This window comes from Bombus vosnesenskii, unplaced genomic scaffold, assembly GCF_011952255.1.
Source record: "Bombus vosnesenskii isolate JDL3184/JDL3185 unplaced genomic scaffold, Bvos_JDL3184-5_v1.1 scf7180000013264, whole genome shotgun sequence".
In the NCBI taxonomy this organism is placed as follows: domain Eukaryota; kingdom Metazoa; phylum Arthropoda; class Insecta; order Hymenoptera; family Apidae; genus Bombus; species Bombus vosnesenskii.
The window spans coordinates 2,397,423-2,416,524 of NW_022882924.1; the positions used below are offsets into that span (position 1 = coordinate 2,397,423).

The 19,102-nt window shown below is 36.4% G+C and overlaps 3 protein-coding genes across 4 annotated transcripts; 2 read left to right on the plus strand and 1 right to left on the minus strand.

Annotated features, from left to right (window-relative positions):
- Positions 1-3,971: 3,971 nt before the first annotated feature.
- On the plus strand, positions 3,972-16,879 carry LOC117240061 (myophilin). 2 transcript variants are annotated; one of them, XM_033505921.1, is made up of 4 exons: positions 3,972-4,280; positions 15,259-15,395; positions 15,475-15,679; positions 15,972-16,879. In XM_033505921.1, the coding sequence occupies exons 1-4, from the start codon at positions 4,227-4,229 to the stop codon at positions 16,140-16,142; spliced, it is 567 nt and encodes a 188-aa protein (XP_033361812.1). In that variant the 5' UTR covers positions 3,972-4,226; the 3' UTR covers positions 16,143-16,879. The 2 variants fall into 2 exon arrangements, with proteins under 2 accessions (XP_033361812.1, XP_033361816.1); XM_033505925.1 differs by lacking the exon at positions 3,972-4,280 and adding an exon at positions 8,475-8,613.
- Positions 16,545-17,864, minus strand: LOC117240080 (probable 28S ribosomal protein S6, mitochondrial). The gene is made up of 5 exons (XM_033505942.1): positions 17,723-17,864; positions 17,470-17,609; positions 17,231-17,395; positions 17,020-17,149; positions 16,545-16,966 (listed from the first exon to the last, which is right to left on the minus strand). Exons 1-4 carry the CDS (start codon positions 17,765-17,767, stop codon positions 17,047-17,049), a joined length of 453 nt encoding a protein of 150 aa, XP_033361833.1. The 5' UTR covers positions 17,768-17,864; the 3' UTR covers positions 16,545-16,966; positions 17,020-17,046.
- Positions 17,865-17,977: 113 nt separating this feature from the next.
- LOC117240053 (iron-sulfur cluster co-chaperone protein HscB) lies at positions 17,978-19,052 on the plus strand. The gene is made up of 3 exons (XM_033505912.1): positions 17,978-18,422; positions 18,489-18,745; positions 18,816-19,052. The coding sequence occupies exons 1-3, from the start codon at positions 18,054-18,056 to the stop codon at positions 18,943-18,945; spliced, it is 756 nt and encodes a 251-aa protein (XP_033361803.1). The 5' UTR covers positions 17,978-18,053; the 3' UTR covers positions 18,946-19,052.
- The last annotated feature ends 50 nt before the right edge of the window (positions 19,053-19,102 follow it).

The following is a 19,102-nucleotide window of genomic DNA, read 5'->3' on the forward strand; positions in this document are numbered from 1 at the left end:
TCAATGGAAATTAACAGGTAAAAAGACGGCTACAAAAAGTACTTCAGAGTAAAAGATACGATATAATAAAACTGTAAGCCTCGAATAAATGCATCGATAATTGAAGCTCGAATTCGTTCGAGCTTTAACTATTGACAGGTTGATCGATGAGCTCGCGCGAAGCCGAATTTCTACGCCAGCAGGCCATCCGGATCGCAAGGACGTTACCTTGACTGGTTTCCATTCGATCCGGTTTTAATCACCCTTCGATGGAAACCGTAAGTGAATCGGCAAGAAAGAAAGGATCGAATGGTCAGGCATGATTGCGCTCGGTATGCGTGACGCTGCGGTAAAACATCGAAAGACGATACTTTATTTAAAAGTACTACAAAAGTACATTTTATATCTTATCGTGCAGATATATCGAACGAAGAAAAAGAATACGCATATCGGTTGAATCATAATTTAACGAGTAAAGAGACAGCGTTGGAACGTTCGCCAGCCAAGAAAATAACATTCCCTCGAATCGAATTCCAGCAATATCATCAACATTTTCTACTTGGATTGCAATAATCTGACTTCCATGCTTAGTCGACGAATATTCAAAGAGGAATGAAATATAAACCGTATTCAAAAGCGGTCAAAAATCGAGGCAAGAAGATTTGAAATGAAATTAATATTTATACATATATATATATATAGAGAGAGAGAGAGTAGTGGACGAGAAAAAGATTAAAGTTGTTAAATAATTTGTCGTGTATTCTGCAAGATATATTTATTCGCTGCTTTTACCAAATATAATTCTATTGCGTAGATTTATAGCATTTTTGTACCACTTATACTTAGACTTCCTTTTATCCGCTACTATAAATAATTGCAAGAGTTTTCGAGAAGAGATACTTGGAAACTAGCGATTTTGTGTCGATCGTAGGTAGAAAAATTTGTTTGCTCACAAGGGCAGAACTAATAGAAATAAAACAGTGGTTTGGTCGCGAAAATTGCACGGTGAGCCACGTAAAGTCGCGCTCGTCAAATTAACGAGTATTTCTGAAACACGCGAGGGGAGGTCTTTGCACTTAACACTGGTTCGCGTGCGGCTAACGTGTGCACGCAACGCGTGTTGCTCGCACACGTATACGCGATCCAAGATGCACTCTCTCAGGTAATAGCATAGGTGGCCTCGACCTTGGTGCATCGCTCGACTGCACTGTGCATCGTCCCACGCAGTGGCGTAACGCCCAGGTGAGACTCGAATCTTTCGGCCAGCCAGCTTCCCGACAAGAAATCGTTTTACATTTATTTATCCAAACTACAATCTTTTCAACGCAACTAAATGGAAATTCATTTTTTGCAGTATTTTTTACTGCGATAGAAATTTGTAAATTTCTTTCTTCTTACGTTTTGTAAAACACTTTCGTTAATCGACAGTAAAACACCGTTGCTTAGTATTTAAATATATTATATGCTCGGATGAGTATGATTTAAGCGGTGTATGATACACACGATAAAAGTCTATCGACTGGTTCTATTCAAAGCAATTTGGCGATTTAAAATGCAAACAGTCGGTTTGGATATTTTTTTGCGATTTATAAAGATAGTAACGGAATTTTATCTCCATATGTTCCACATGTTTGCTCATTGAATTTGTCATCTAATGAATTTACATACGAAGCGCATACGTCTTCGTTAAATCTCCGATAAACTTCATTAACTTGAAGAGATATATTGGCAAACCACTTAGAGGAGAAACAAAGTACTACGAGCTGACACCGTGCCTTCTGCAAATCATACGTACGTTGGGCTTGCAGTAGTATAGAGTTGATTGAGTCATCGATACGTGACACGTATACGAAAATACGTAAGCAGAAATTTTAGTGTACGCTAAGATCGGAGAAGGTCGAGCGTAACTGTTGCCTATTATGGCATGTTTTCATTGCATACCTGTTACCAAATGAAAAACATAATACTTAATCTTATACGATATCAATTCTCGCTCTTTCGCGATCTCTCGGCATTAAAATTCACTGGATTTAGTCTTCACTCGTCGAAGAAGAAAATTAGAGAAAACATTCGCCGATTTCTCGCAAATTACTCTGCGTAAACGGACGTTTCAAACGTAGTAAAACGGTGTTTTACGTAGATTCTTCCAAAGATCCGCGCTACGCTATAAGAACTGCTAGTTATTAAGTAAATTCCATGGATTCCTTCTGTTACGGCAACGCTTTTCTCACGGGGCACCGAATGTCCATAAAATAAAGCGGAGACTCGAGTAACCGATGTACGAGAACCTACGTGCAGCTTGCAGAGGAAATGTCTAAGACATCGAGCTCGTAGTAACGTGAATCTGACTGATGTATTTTATTTTAAAGTTCGACTACGACGCGATGATTTCGTCCTCTGAAAAGGGGAACTAGAAATACGAAATTTATTAAATATCGCGAATAGCAAAGTAACTCAAAGCATGAACCAATCGTTGCTTGAAATTGTTTGTAGTATTAATAGCGAACGTAAAACTGGATTTATACGTTTTTAATGGATCACGTGGTTATATTTGTTAAATATTCGTTTTGTAGAATTCACGTTCGTTTTGAAAGCGAATAGAAGGGGTAAGAGCTTAGGGTCGGAAGAAAGTTTCGATTTACTGGAAACGAGGGAACAAAATGAAACGCATACGTAAAAAATTCTTTGTCGTTCTATTGCCAGTTCCGTTTCCAGAACGAGTTCTCGTTGTAGCGTCCTAAAGCAACAGAGTGGCTCGAGAAAGTGGTCAGGATAAAGGTAGTCGAAGGATTTTACAGTCTGTATTCATCGTAGGTTCTACGACCTAGCTGGCATTCTTTCGTTTCGTAAAAATTTGTGCTACTATGTTTCGCATAAAACTGCAAGCTTTATTTTCTATTTTCTTAGTATAATACCAAGAAGGAAAAATTATAAGATCGAAACGGATAAAGGTTTTAAAAACAAATCATACTTGCACGTCGAGTTATCAGAAATGGATAAAGGGTTATTAAAACGAAATACTTATCCCTCGATGACTAAATACAAAGCTACGATAAGATTACCACATAAAAGATTTTAAAACAGTTTCAAAACGTAGTAAGTGCCTTTCGAAGCATTCGTCAGCCTATATCTGAAGCTGACGTCACCACTGCACACAAATCAACCACGAGCCTAGACACATGGCACACAAAATTAACAAAGCAACGTTTGTAAAAAAACGACCCCTTAAAATTTACTTCCCCATATATAAGCTTAAAAATAACGTCCACTGTGTCGATTAACACTTCTATGGCTTCACATTTGTCCCTTCTTCGTTAAGTTGCGCTTTTTTATCGAATATTTTGTAACGTTAGCCCACGGATGCTTACAGAAATTTCTGTAAAAATGAAACCTACGCAGAGATTTGCTTCATACGTTAAATATTAGTTTGTCCGAAAAGCGTCTTTCTTTTACAGACCCGTCTTTTACAACGACGCATCTTTATACAAACACGAAACCTAAAGCTGTCGAACGTTGTGATCTTTATTTCGATAGAACAAAATGGATCGTACGTAATTCGATAAAATAATATAAAACGGAAAATGTGTATCCATTATTTCCTTATAAGACGAAAGAAACTTTTTGGACGATCTGATATAACGATTACGCTTCTGATACCGTATGTACTTTCATCTGTCATGCGTATTGTGTACACGTAAATGCATAGATATTTCACTAAAAAGAAAATACCAATTTTATGAAATACCATTCTCTACTCCGCTATGACCCACGATATTCTTAATTCTCCGATAGTCCTGCTACTTTTACTTCGCTTATTGAATATTACGATCTTAAGACATCCAAAATCACGAATCTCCGTGATAATCTCGATTAAAACACAATGCATCCTCCCGTACCATTGTCACGCCATAGGTATATCCTGTAGATTCTCTCTGAGAGAAATTTTTCCGCACGAAAGCGACTCCAGGAATTCGTCAGAGACGGCGCCTGACGTCATCTTCGTGCCAGACTGGAGAACGGAGGTCACGTGTCTCGGCGTCAGACGAAAACTCAATACTCGACCAGTCCCGGGTCGGCCAATAAGCGTCGAAAGGACTCTTGCTCTTGCCGATCGGCACACGGTTCCGAGGCGCGTCAGTCGTGCCGCAATCATCGGACGGTGAACTTCGTGTTACGGTTCGTAGTTAATATCGGCGTCGTTCTGTTTGTGCATTTCCTTTGAGTGAAACAGATCGAGGGTGAACAAAATGGCTAACAACAGGGCTACCAAGTCTGGATTCGCGGCAGAAGCGCAAAGAAAGGTAAAGAATGAATTTAATTTTTTTCCTTAAAACGCGTATTTCTTTCATCTGGTGTTTCGTGACCTACTGAGAGAGACCATCCCTCGAGGAATTCGACCTACTGAGGGTGGCCACGCACGCGCAACGCGTCCTACGTTCGTTGCACCTGTGCTCTGTACGATAGATGAATTATTTCTCTCGTGATAGAGAAGTGGTTGTTTTTCCATATTGATTATCGATATTTGAGGAAAGAATTTTTGAACAATTTTTTGACGTAATTTTTAAGGGGTTTATATACGAAATTCAGTTATCGTTTTCTAAACATAATTATTATTTTATTAACGAGAAGAGAGAATTAATAGTAAGCTGTAGCGTTAATAGCGTTTTGTTTCGTCTGTTGACTGCTGTTTAATCGAGAATTAGAGACGGAATTTGCACTTGATGAACGTTGCGATGCTTTATTGAATGCTTAGGAACGTTGGAATAATTCACACGTTTATCTTAGTCCTATATGTACGTACGTGTCAGCCAGTTGTGTATATAGATTACGATGCTCGTGTCAGAGATATTCCATGACGCTTATCGCGGAGTAATCCCAAGTGTAATTAGAATGCGGAGCGTGAAGGAACGTAACTGTCCACAGGAAGATCGTGACGTGATTTTACCATTTGAAAATGTTTTTTCTTTTTTAACGCGAATTGATTAAATTGCTCGCGTCCCATCGTTTCATAATCAGAATTTCGTTCAATGTATAAATAAACTCTTCGTTTAATCATCAAATTCCTCCTCGATAAGAAGTCAACGCGTATTTCAATCAAATTCTCCAGAATAGAACTGTCATTGTACTCCGTGCAGATGCAGATGTTCACGCGTGCGATGATGCCAGCTAGCAGAAATATAGAAAATCTACGTACGAAATAAATTTGTCGTATACGATCGTAATATACGCGATATACTGCGCAGGAAAGTAACTTTCTATGAAAGTATAGTTCGATGTTGATTCTCTTCGAGCATAAAAATCAAATTCTCTTGGTTGGAAGCAAAAAAGGAAGGTGAACGAATTCGCTGCAGTTTGAAGGGAACTGCAATTTCATCCGGAACGGAAATGACAAGCCGTCACGTAAACGTAGATAAGTCAAGTATATCTTATGATTTCGATACGGTCGAAGGTTGTTTCCTTTCGTTACACCTCAAGTGCTGGCGCGTTTCCATCGAATTCGCCTCGGAGGGAATCGTCTGTTCGAGCAACAGCTGCCGATCCTTTCTTTCGTTCGGCGAATTAAAATGAGTCCCAGTTGCCAAAGAAGGGAGCGTCCCTCGAAACGAAACTCACCGGCCATGGTACACTTATTCCTTCGCCTCGACTCACCTTTTGCCTTCCTAATATTTCCAGGTTACCACGTGAACAGTGGAATCACCATCTATTCTGGGATCCATTTGTACGTTACTCTTTCATAACGTTAAACCGTAGTACTGCGCGTAATGGGTTACGCGAGTTCATTCATAAAGTTTTCATAACCGTTGCTTTTACTATAAATATTTTAGTGGTACAGAGACGATAACTTCCATGTTTTTCGAGGATATCTATCTTAGTATATTTCATTTCAGAAAAAATATCGACTGCGTGAAAGAAATAAAGGTTTTTATAAAAATGCCACGTATGTAATATATGATAAATAATATACAAATATATAAAATATTCTTTTCGTGATTAATTATTCGATCGAAGAGCTGAGAATCAACCTCGCTGCTGGCATTCTGCATTTCTTATTGTAACAAATTCGTCGTATTTTCTACGGTCGTGAAGTCGAATCGCGGCTGAAAGACGAGACTTCTGAAAATCGAAATATCCGACTAAATTCTAAAATCTTGACTCTCGCCATTTCGATTCTCGGTCTGTCGATTGTTAAAATTCAAAGGTGATCGATTCGAAAATAAACCACAGATCCAATAAAAATTCGTCGTCTTTAAATAAAGAACACCGGTACTTAACTGATAGAAAAGGAGCAACCTCGGTTTCCTAATTAACTTACAAGCAAAAAAGTGGAGCGGAACTGTGTCATCCTCGTGTTGTACTCGTACAATGGAAAGTAACTACGTTCCATATAAAAAAAGAAAAGAAGAATATGAGAAAAAGAAACGCGATATTCATCGTCTCGATCAAACGAGAGAGAAAAATGGGGTGAAATACAAAGGGCTCGTTGTGCACCGGCTCCGAACTCGTTTCTTTTTTTTGTCTCGTGAAACAATCGGCGAATAACTAGTCCGAAGGACGCTCGTTATAACACTCGTGAAGAAACGCATGTTCATTATAAAGATACGCTTATCGCTACTGGAATGCGATCGTTCCTTTATTGGTTCTGTTCCTTTTTCGCTGTTATTGTGTCATTTGTTCAATTATCGGTGAAAGCGAATAAGATCTCGCTGCGTTCTAAAAATGGCAAAATTATGGAGCCGTGGCTTCGCGAATTTTCGCGATCGAAAATTGTAATATTACACTTGCGATATTAGAAGAAATTAACAAACGTATAGAATGACGAGAGGTCAACGATAGTGTTGCTATCGGTATAAGGTTCACCCCACGAACCGTAATTATTTTTCATAATTATTGGGTCAGTCGGTGCAATGTTTCCCTTCGAAAACAAATTGCTTGGTAGTTTTATAAAAGAACAATAATTCTTACAGATAATAGGTAATGGGACTGTTAAATGTGGAATAGAGTAGAATTGTACCTTATTCCAGTAATTATTTCCCGCTAATATTTTTTGTTATTCATACTCCACTTTGAAGCCTAATATTTCGTTACGCTGTATGTTTCTATTAATATTTATCTTTTTGAATAACATTAATATCGATATTAATACATTTTATACTTAAGATGCAGCAGTCGTTAGTACGAGTATCCAGAATCTAGTTACTATAGCATATACCAGGATATAGCACGCGATATACCACGCCCACGTTTTCGTAGAGCATTTGTTTTCACTGATATTTGTAGCACTCACGAAACCATGACTGCTTTTAATTCCAAACACGCTAATTACACGTATGTTGTAGTTGAAACACGCTTCTCCCTTGTGGTTTATGGCACGATATTTTTAAGAACTGTTATTTCAATTCCTGCCTTCTGTATCGTTCCCCACGGTACACCATACGGGACCGATGTTTCGTTACAAAATAGAGATAACAATTATAGCCACGTGTTTCCGTGAACCAAGCACGAGAATGAATGTGCAGCATTATACTACGGTTCTAAAAATAGGCGTGCTTCATCCCTGTGCACAAGATATCTGTATTAGCCACCGGAAATACTATAAAGTGGTTTCCATTTTAGGAACGAATGACCGAAGACGAACATTCGAGAAACACTCGTTCCTTGCTTACCATTCGAGTTTCCTTACTACGTTTATATAACAATCGATACGAGAATTTACGACGCAAATTCCTTCAGGCTCCTTCCAGCAAATCCTGTTGTCCGCTGCTGACCTTTCCTCTTCCGTCGTTCGAATCTCCACGCGTGAATCTTCGCTTCGTAGCTAACAGCTGCCAGTAAATTGACATACTAGACGCGTTGGAGATCTTGGAAAATATTTCCTTTCATGGGTGAGTAAAATTAATCCTCGCAGTAGTCATCGGTGACTTTAGAAATGAAATTTAAATCTCGAGAATAAAAGCTTCGAAAATAATCGCATTTTTTAACATTTTTACGCGTAGAATTCAATTTAGGATTATTACAGCAGGTTTCTCTGGCGATTAACCCAAAGCAAATCCCTAAAAGTATATCGCGCGAAATTTCTGATTAGAAATTAATAAAAAAAGAATTACGGATTGTCCGTTCTGACTGCTCTTACGTTGGTTCTAGCATTAAACTCGTAGAATTGCTCTTCTCGAATAAATTCGTAGAATTCGCGTAATATTTTTTAATAATATCGCGTATCTATGTGAAAGTCGTTCCAACGAGATTCCTCCGGATGTTTCTCGCAGTTGCGATCTAAAATCGCGAAATACCAAGAACGCGTTGGCTACGTAAATTTGTACGCACAAATCATTAGCTGACGCGCGAGGCCGAGCATGGCAATAGAGGCGAAGGACATCGTACAGTGCAATACAAATTCTGTTCAGCAAGTCAAGATACGAGTCCGTAGAATATCCTATGTCTGCATTCTACTTCTCCTTCTTTTTACGACAGCACGCTACGAACATTCCCACCAAGTCCGACTCTGATTCATCGAGATACGTCGAAAGATACTTAACTCGAAGAAATCTCGATAAAACGTATAGAAAGCTAGTCCGTTAATTCGACGTGTCATCGAACATCATCAACGCGTGACTGTTCATAAACTTGGATATGGAGGTTAGTATGACAGTGTCCTTTGAAATTTCTAAATTCACGATTAGACTGCGAGTTTTTATGCAATTATTTTTATGATCACGGCTAAAAGAATAGAACTTAAATAGAAATTCGTTTTACCTTGTGATAAAACGTTATAACGAGTACTCCATTGTAGAAATGTTACGTTTCTGCGTATTATGCGTAGTTTTGCATCTTTCATTTTCACGTAAATGTATATACACACGAACGATAATTTCTATACAAGTTTATTAAAAATACAGTTATTGCGAGGTTTAAGTTTAGGTTTAGTCAAACAGATATGTATCGAATTTAATGGGAGAATAAATCTGTCAAGTTCGATAGTCTAATTATTTTAAGTGGTGTACTCGAAGTTATCTGATATTTGATCGCCATATGGTAGCGATTTGAGTAAAGGGCTGTTTAAAAGAAATTAACCTCGAGATCCGTAATCATGAAGTCCGAGCATGAATTTCTTCGGATGCAAAGTATCGTGATAAAGTATAAGTGCATGGGTTGCAGTGAACTTTCTCTTGCTCACGAGTGACTCACAAGAAGCATAGCTTCTTTTTTACGTCGTATCTTTGACACTTATCAAGTTGAAATAGCTTTAATTACCGATCGTTCGTCACGATGATGGAACATCTTACGAAATTGTCCGCAATTACGTATGCCGGTGAATTTCAGCTTCATGCTCGAGGGAACTGAATGAAAGATTAATACAGAAATTATGTTCGTATTACATATCTTCGCGTGAGGAGGAGAAATTATCCGAACGGGCTCAAAGTTGCTGAAGAATTAATTAACAGTTCACGGGCCGCGAAAAATGACCGAGTTGCAAAGACCTCAGCAACCACGACGCGATCTCCCCTCGTGACCTTGCGTTCTTTTAAATTAACAGTCTCCAATTCCCACGAGTGCTACAGGGAATTTCACGGTCGAGGAACAACCGTGAACTTCTCCACTTCGTATGCGATCAGTTTCCATCAGGACGAGATCTCGCGCGTTAGCAAAGATCGCATAAATAGCGACGAACGATCGATGGAACTTGCAATAAATGAACAAAAGACGAATACAAAATACAAGATATAAAGAATATCTGCAGCGATATCTGGACTCGTAGAATAATATAGCAGAACGTATAAGTCGTGGAATACAATTGAAATTAATCAGAAGCCAAGCAAATCGAAATCCTGGCATCGGTAACACAAACAAGCGACAATTTGTTCAATAAAATAAAGTTAATGGAGTTCCGTGTGACCCAGCCAACAGATGTTCGGTCTAAATGGCTGAAAAAAGTGATGAGCTGTATGAAAGCAATGTTTCACGACGATCGTATAACTTTTTGACGTATATTTACAAAGTATGTCGTTCAACTTGCAAAGTTTCACGTGCGAGCACAAGATGGTTATCGACGTGGCGACGGTGTCTTACCTGCTCGGGCTTCATCTCGTTTAGAGGTCCTTATATGGCCGACAAGGCAGGCAACCTTGGAGGAGACTCGCGTTTAAACACGCTTATGTATCTGTATGAAACTGTGTCGTGTATGAAACGTAAAATTACGCAATCGCGACTCCTCTTAAAGTAGGTCAACGATTTTTTTTGAATCTAGATTACGCTTTTTCTCTTTTTTTTTTTTTATTTTTTTCGTTACTAAACTCATAGACAATTTTATACGTTCGTTGTATGTAATGTAATCGTAAGTATCGCTTTTCTGGAAAGTTGTCCGCACAAAACGTGGAAAAGAACCGATCAAGGTGACAGTAAAGTAGATAGTACTTATCTATGTACTTTAGAAATTGTCGAGTGTCTTCTTCATCGCTAGAACGTAATCAAGTAAGTTGTAAAAATAATTCGAATGGGTAGAAATTGAGTGGAAGATAAAGATGAAAGGGATAAAGAGATTAGTTATCGGAAGGACATATACGAGTCAAAAATTGATTAATTATTGAAAGACAAATAATCGCAACTGCGTCGTATTACGGAATATTTATTAGAAAGTAGGTTAATTATAGATTTATGATGAAGGTCGTTTTTAAGATAATCTATTTCCTAAGATAGATCGTTAGACAACCAATCGTTTCAGGAGCAAATCTTTTGCACCGATATGGAAACTGGTCGAACGAGAGACACTTTTAAATGCTGTTCTCCTTGCGTTCGTGATCAAGGTGAATCGACGTAATCGATGCAATTCCATCTGTTTTTCTTTTTCCTTCGATTCGTGGAAAGGGATTTTAGATCACGCGTTCTGAACGTTGCAAATCTCGTAGTACCGAACTCGTTCTGGCCGTTTTATTCTGCTAAATTAAGAGAGAATAAAAAATTGAGTTTGAATTGCGTAAAATTATACAGAAGCATTACGTCATTGCTTGTACAGCGAATTCCATCTCTGAGAAATTGTAAAATTCACAGGATTCATGCCTCGATATCACAGTTCCATGTCAATTTAATATTTATTCAGATATTAGTCGATGGTTTTTTTAAAAATCGTTGCGCCGATCGATCTAACTGTCTCTTATCGTCTAATCGATAACTAAATTACGTGGTTGAAATATTGCTGCGTCGTATACAGCGAATACAGCTTGATTCGTAGCAATTGCTACTTAATCGTCTTATCTCTGACAAAGAGGAATTGTAAGTGATTTATTGGTAGGAATTTTTTAATCTGTAGAAATAAATCAAACTTAAACGACGTGTATAATATAAAATATTGATCAAGCCAATAATTCTATATAATCAGTAACATCAATAATGTTCAAATTGAAACAAATCGAATTATTAATAAATTATAACCGGTAATATTTTGATATATTTGCAAGAAATTCAGAGACACTTTCGAGTGAAACATGTTCCTATTGCATCAATCAACGAAGCAATCGTAGGCTTCATCTCCGATCGTAAGTTAGTTAACAACGTTAATTCTATGACCAATAAATTAATCTAAGTGGACTTGGTGTAACGAGGAAAATGATTTCGCTGGTGGCATACTGTTCGAGAAGAGCAATTCCTTCAATTTGTCCAGCGACTCATTGATGGCCAGGCCTCTGACCCAATTTTCATGACCGTGAACGAGCTAGGGCGCCGTTAAAAGCGTCGTTGTCGCAAGTATCAGAGAGACACGAGGCAATCCTTTAACTGCAAACACTTGCCCCGGCAACCGTCTCACACTTGCGCTTGCAACAATCTTCCATACAAGCTGCGTTCCTTCGCGGAACGATCTGCGTGACTGCGACAAATTGCGTTCCTTTCAGATATCAGATGCACAGATTACAGAAAGAAACCTGTAATATCTTTGCACAGGGAATAGTAACTCTTACATTCCAATGACAAAAGATAAGACCAATGTCTAAATATTTTTCTGTCCAAAAATAAATGGAAACGCGACGGTAAACAAAAATGTACGGCGTCGTTTAAAAATTTAACAAGTACGCGATATCTAATCGGGTAAAGTGCAATGATCACGTAAAATAATCTAATATCGACACGTCGTTTCTTACGTCATGTTATTTGAGCGTGATAGACAATTTCGACAAACATGCCTGTTTCTTGGTAGAATCTGCCGTGAATATTTTTCTTGCCAAAAGCATACAGTTTTTATAAACAACTCCAGTCAATTATAAAGAAGATAACGTTCGAGCGTACTTTTTATAGCGGAAGCATCGCTCGTCGGAAGAAGCAAGAAAAATGATATAAACGAGGGTTCGCCTGTTGCAACCCCACATAATCTTCGACACAATAGGCGCTCCACCACGCCCTTCCAACTTGAGCAGCCTGCTCGAGAAGATCCAGCTTCAAGATCGCCTGGTATGCAGCGGAATCTATATAGGTAGACGTCACACCCTGTCCCTAAACATTTCGTTTTGCCTCGGTAGCTTTTGTAAGACCTGTACGTTGCCTTCGTGAAATTTAACCTAACGATAAGCGCTATTCTTTGGTCGAGGTTAGATAAATTAACGTGCGTCTATCGTGCGACTGTTATTTTTAGATTCGTTTCTCGATCACGAAAGAAACAAAATAGAAAATAATCGTTTCCCTGGCATATCGTGTTAGGTTCTCATATTTTTTCGTTATGATCAACAATTCTTTTCAACGAGGTGAAAACGCGAAATGAAAACACGATAATTACAATTAAAAGGAAAAACATTCTCAGCTTGTCCGAGCAATGGAAACGGACGACGCAATAATTAGAATTAATTTCTGTAAAAGTTAAAAGGCGAATGATCTTTTTTATTCGCGTTCGTAATAAGTATAATAATAGATATTACTGGAAACGAAAGATCAAACACGGCGACGCACGGGAATAATTACACAAGCAAAAATTGCAAAGCGACCGCTGACGTGGCCGCGAGTTTATGCAAATGATCTTGCAGAGCTACAACCTTACAATAGAAGACTCGCCGATGTTATAATCCCGTATTAAGTAATCTGAAAGGTACTTTCATAAGCGAGACACGTCGCTCGGAACGGTGTTTGCTTCGTTCCACTCGGTTGCCCCAAAACCGCCAGCATTTTTCAACGCTCCTCGTCATTCTTTCCTCGTTAATGAAATTATCGTGCGCTTACTCAATATCTAAATATAGTATTCACATCGTGTTCTACATCATACACGGGCTTATATCACGGAGATAGTGGATGTCGTTGAGGACGAATCGAATGTTATCGTTGGCTATGGGGAACCGGGTGTAGAAGAACACTTGTAACTACACAGATTACCTGCTATCACTTCCCAAAGATTACAAATATAATATTTATAAGAATCGAAGGATTTATATTAAATAAAAGAAATGTCAATCGAAGAAAATTAATCTGAGTTTCGCTCGTAATCTTCCTTCCATTAATGTAATACATGTTTTCTGCTATTATGGATACTCGAGACTCTGTGATCGTATGATAACGATAATGCTATGTGATTTTATGATAACAACGTTCAAAGCATCTATTTCAAACAAAGATACGAGAAACTAGAAACACTTACATAAATACGAGTGATAATATAGCAAAGGATGTTTTTTTGCTTGAAACGAGATAGCTTTTAACACGGAAAAAAGTTTGCTTGTATACAGAAATATCGCGTATTTCCTTTTGACGTCTTATAGACTAAGGCGACTAAGTCGTAACAACAAAATGTTCCGCGAAATAGCGAAATAACAGGAGCAAGTTAGAGGAAGCAAGATCCACACTTGCGTGAAAGTTCCAACACTTCGAATTTAACAATCGCTATTATCCTTATTAATTGCACATTGTAATTGCCCGTGCATATTCTTCTTCCGTGATTAGGATGCAATTTCAACGGACTGCCGAATGATGCGTTCGGAGAAAGTGAATACCTCTATCGTGAAACTTCTTTGAACGAGGCATTGTTTATGAACTTCCTGGTTTATATGTCTGTAACAAGAATTCTGACAGATTCACATTATAATTTATAATTAATACGCTTGGCCTCCCGGTTGCTCGATTCTCTCGATCTTACAGTTGATTTAATAAAATTTACTATTCCACGCTTACGAACTCTGATATATCAATTCAACGTATTCGAAAATACGAAGAATCTGAAAAATGAAAATACCGGACCAAGAGATATTTGCAACGATGCTCCAAATATTGCAAAATTCTGATTACCACCACGCTTAGAACAAGGATACCAGACGCCAAATCGACAGTATATTATTCTAATTGCATGCACAGGATCACAAGACTGGTCGTTTTACGACGCAGACACGTGAAATACATCACGATCAAGACACCGTATGCCTAACGGAATATACATACTGCATCGGGATGAATGCGACGGTCCATGCTTACGAACCTCTCCTTTTTAGGTAGCCTTTACGTGAATAACTGTGCGCCCATTACGCGTTCTCCACGGACTTCAGGTTATACGAATCTCGTGGTGTGCTGTTGCCGTGGTCGTTCGTAACGTCTTTTGTAAAATCTTGAATTCAGAAACGAGTATGGTACTCGGAAGGGGCCAAAAGAATTTCTGATCCTTATTTTGGAATTGAAGCAGAGATTTTTGTCTTCCTAGGTTGATTAAAGTTTCTCTTCTATATCGATAGATCGGTAAGCATTTCGTCGTTTGTTCTATGTCCTCTTCAGAAACGTAGAAAGCGACAAAAAAATGTTACTCTGGAAATCGTCTTGACAATGGAAAAGTAAATGAGAATACATACTACGTCTTTAATCATTTTTAAACAGCGCAGAAACTTTCTGCGAAACGATGCTTTCGTTCACGGGGAAGATTTGCGAGACACCTCGAAGAAACAACGAGCAAAGTGTTTAAACAAGTTGGGTCAGTGACTCCGGCCACGCTCATGTCGCAGACCCTACAGGATGTGTTACTTGGATCACTGGCACATCGCATAATTAATAACAAGCAGTCGCTAGTGGCTCGTGCCCCTTCGAGTTCGAAAGATCGACGAAAATCTCGTGAAATCTCTGACATAATAAAACATAAATTAAGACGTCTAATAAACCGGAACATTTTCTCTAAATCAGAATTTTATACGACGATAGATGGACAGAAATTTTGATTTCTGTTTTTTTTTTTTTTTTTTTATCAATCTTACCTTTTCGATAATCTCGTAACTTTTGTTATTGTTGGATTCCCAAAGGAAACTGAGACTGATCGTAAATGCATTTCTGTTACAGATCAACAGCAAATATAGCAAGGAACTGGCGCAGGAATGTTTGGAATGGATCAAAACGATCACCGGTGAGAATATAAACACCGACGGGGATATGGATAATTTCTATGAAACGTTGAGAGACGGAGTCCTTCTTTGCAAGTAGTTACACTTTGTTAAACAATATTGATCGTTGTTGCTCCGATTTTTTCATAATTAATTATCGTTCTTCATTTTTCAGACTAGTGAACGATATTAAAGAGGGATCGGTGAAGAAAATTAACAAGACTAGTTTGGCCTTCAAGTGTATGGAGAATATCAATGCATTCCTCGATGCTGCGAGAATGCTAGGTGTTCCAGCCCAAGAAACCTTCCAAACTGTCGATCTGTGGGAAAGACAAAATCTCAATTCAGTCGTAATTTGCTTGCAATCCCTCGGTAGAAAGGTATATGTACATGTAACATCTTTTCCTTCTTCGAAAGCTCTAGCTTAATATAAATTCAAGGTTAGTTATATCCTTTTGAAAGTGTTTCAACGTTTCGTCTCCACACCGACATCATTGAAACTAGTTGGTGAAGCTATTCAGCAATATTATAGAAACGTTAAAACATCTTTATGCAAAGTTTAAACAATTCTTTGAATATAGTATTAATCGTTTAATCATAATTAACTTACGAAAATTTTTTATTAACGAATAATTTTGTATTGGTGTTCTAATTTAAAATTTATGTTTCTAGGCGGGTAACTATGGTAAACCAAGCATCGGACCAAAAGAAGCGGATAAAAATGTACGTAACTTCACCGAAGAACAATTAAGGGCTGGACAGGGTGTGATTAGTCTGCAGTACGGCAGCAATAAGGGTGCTAATCAAAGTGGTATTAATTTCGGGAATACCAGACATATGTAAAGCTGTTCGTCTAAAACTAAATGTTGTTCGAAGAAATTCCAATTACATTCGCGTCTCTTATTTTATCTTTATGATACACTAGACTTACGGACAAAATTTCCTTGTACAACAATGTTTCTTATCGTGGTCCAATTGTAAATGGTGCACAAAACGCATCTTCGCGCGTGCCAGATGACTTTCTATGCATTTAATTTAGGAGATAGTCAAGTACAATATTATAAAATTTGTGTACTTTCCTTTTCAAAGATATGAGCAATCTCAATGTTGCACATACACATCTATGCTCAATCTGTGAAAATTGAGAAGTATACTTTGAACGATAATACATCGAACATATATTATTAATGTATTTAAAAACTGTTAAAAAATTCATTCTTTAATGAAAAAGCGATTTATTTGCAAATATAAAAGAAAAGAATATATTGTGCAACGGTACACAACCGGCTGATTATACACATTTGTTAAATATTACAAATAAATTATAAAAAAGAGCTATCGGTATAAACAGCTGGCAACTCTGCTACTGTTACTGTCCAATCCCTTACGAGTTACAGTATAACCAAATTATACTTTAAAAAATTCATGTTACGCGTGAAACGATAACTATTATAGTTATTGTATAATGATAAATGATATATAATTATATTAAGTATTTTGTACAAATATTTTTTGATGATTATAAAAATAATTTTTCATAATGTATTGATAATATGAGTTAATAAATGACCTACAAAAAACATAACTAGGTGACCTTTACATTTACTAAATTATTTTCATCTTATTTGGCTTTGCCCAAATTTTTATTTACATTTTATATACATTGTATATATTGTGTCGTGTATATATCGTATTGTATTGTATATATATATATATATATATATTGTATCGTGATCGAGCAATTCATTCATTTCAAGAAAGGATAATAATTAAGACCAGAATTATACTTGAATTGAGATTTGTACCGCTTATGTTTCTTGGCTTGTTCTAAAAGTTTTAACACACTGGGTCTGTTAAATAAAAAATATATATGAAACAGTTATTACAGATAAAATATATAAAGACGTTATCTAAAGTTTAAAAGTACTTACCTATAAGGTGGAGGTAACATTTCTTCTTCCCATGTGCATCGTATATTTTTAGGTGGAATATTTTGTTTATATACACTTGTTCTAATAATACTTATATTTCTTCCACAATCATCTTCGAGTTTACAAATTTGAGATGGTGGCATATCAAAACAAATCATGAAATGTCTGAATATAATAAGGATTATCTGATTAAGACATATTATTTAAATGTACAAAAGAAAATAATTGTAAATACCTACCTAGCGTGTGTATTAGTTCTACCATGAGCAGATGTTACGCATGGAAGTTGCTTATCACCCCAATTTTCAATTTTTCTAATAAATCCACCTGTCTCAAATATAGAATTTGCCACATTCTTCAAGACAGATGCATATTGTACCTACAAATATAATTTGTCATTTTAATTGTTAATTATAACGTAAAAAATTTATTTCGAGGTTAAGAAATATATTAAATGTATCTTGTAAAACGTATTACGAATTAATATGATACCTTGTTTGCTATTCGTACTAATAATGGCATTTCGTAGGTCGGCATGTTCGCATAATATGTTTACTTTTAATTTATAACTGAAACTTTATTTGGAACACTACCTCCTTATTGATACTAATTCGAACCACGAACTATATAACCTGACGTGATATTTTACAACCTAATAAATAGATTTCCCTTATAATATCAAATCATTTATAGTTTATACAATTAACAAATATTTAATGTTGTTAATTGTTAATCTTTTGTCATTGGTTAAAATTTACGTATTTATAAGTGTTTATTTCGATATCAAGACATAATAAAGTTATGATAACCTTATGCCGAAATTATGTACTTCAGAAAATCTTTTTTTAATTTTATAAAAAAGTATAACGTCTTGTACCTAAATCTTAAACAACAGCAACAAAATTTACATTTGTATTATGTAGATAAAAATTACATCTCTCCTTTAATTTTAACAAACGTATCACAATATTCAAGTGATAGTTTGTCAAAATGTTGGAACTGCAATTTTGTATATAAATCTGACTTGTTTTGCTCCAAATGTAAAGTATTACAAGAACCACCTGAAAATTTAACTTATTTCGATATAATAGGAGTCCCGAAAAGTTATGACGTTAAAGTTACGGAAATTCAAAAAAAGTATAAGGAGCTCCAAAAACTGCTACATCCTGATAAATTTGGTACCAAATCTGAGGTAAGTGCAGTGCTGATTACAATAGACATACTAATATGTTTATCTCAAAATATTTTTTTTCTACAGAAAGAAAAGCAATTTTCTGAAACCCTATCATCATTAGTGAATAATGCTTATAGCACATTAATACATCCACTAAAAAGAGGATTATACATGTTAAAATTAAATGACATAACAATATCGGAAGAAACGGACAATATGAACGCAGAATTTTTAATGGAAATCATGGAGAAAAATGAAGAAATAGAAGATGTTGGAGATGACGTAGAGAAAATAAAGAAGCTAGTACAAGAGAATGAAATTATGCTAAATAATTTAACAAAGTAATATTTTTTTCACTGAAAAATGAATCCATTATTTTCAAACTAACTAATAAACACATTTTTCATATAGGGAAGTAGCAGATGCATTTCGACAGAAAAATATCAAAAAGGCAGAATCACTTCTTATACGAATGAAATATTATGATAGTATAAATACCAAATTAAGAAAATTAAAGCATGATCTAGGTATAATAGAATGAACATAATTTTTAGTATCATATAAAACATTTGTAGTGTAACATATACATTAATTTTTATTTTACATTTTAATGTGAAAAGTATGTTGTAATGTATTTATTGTTTATAAGTATAAACATTTTATTCTATGTTTAAATCTTTATTTATTAATATCTGAAT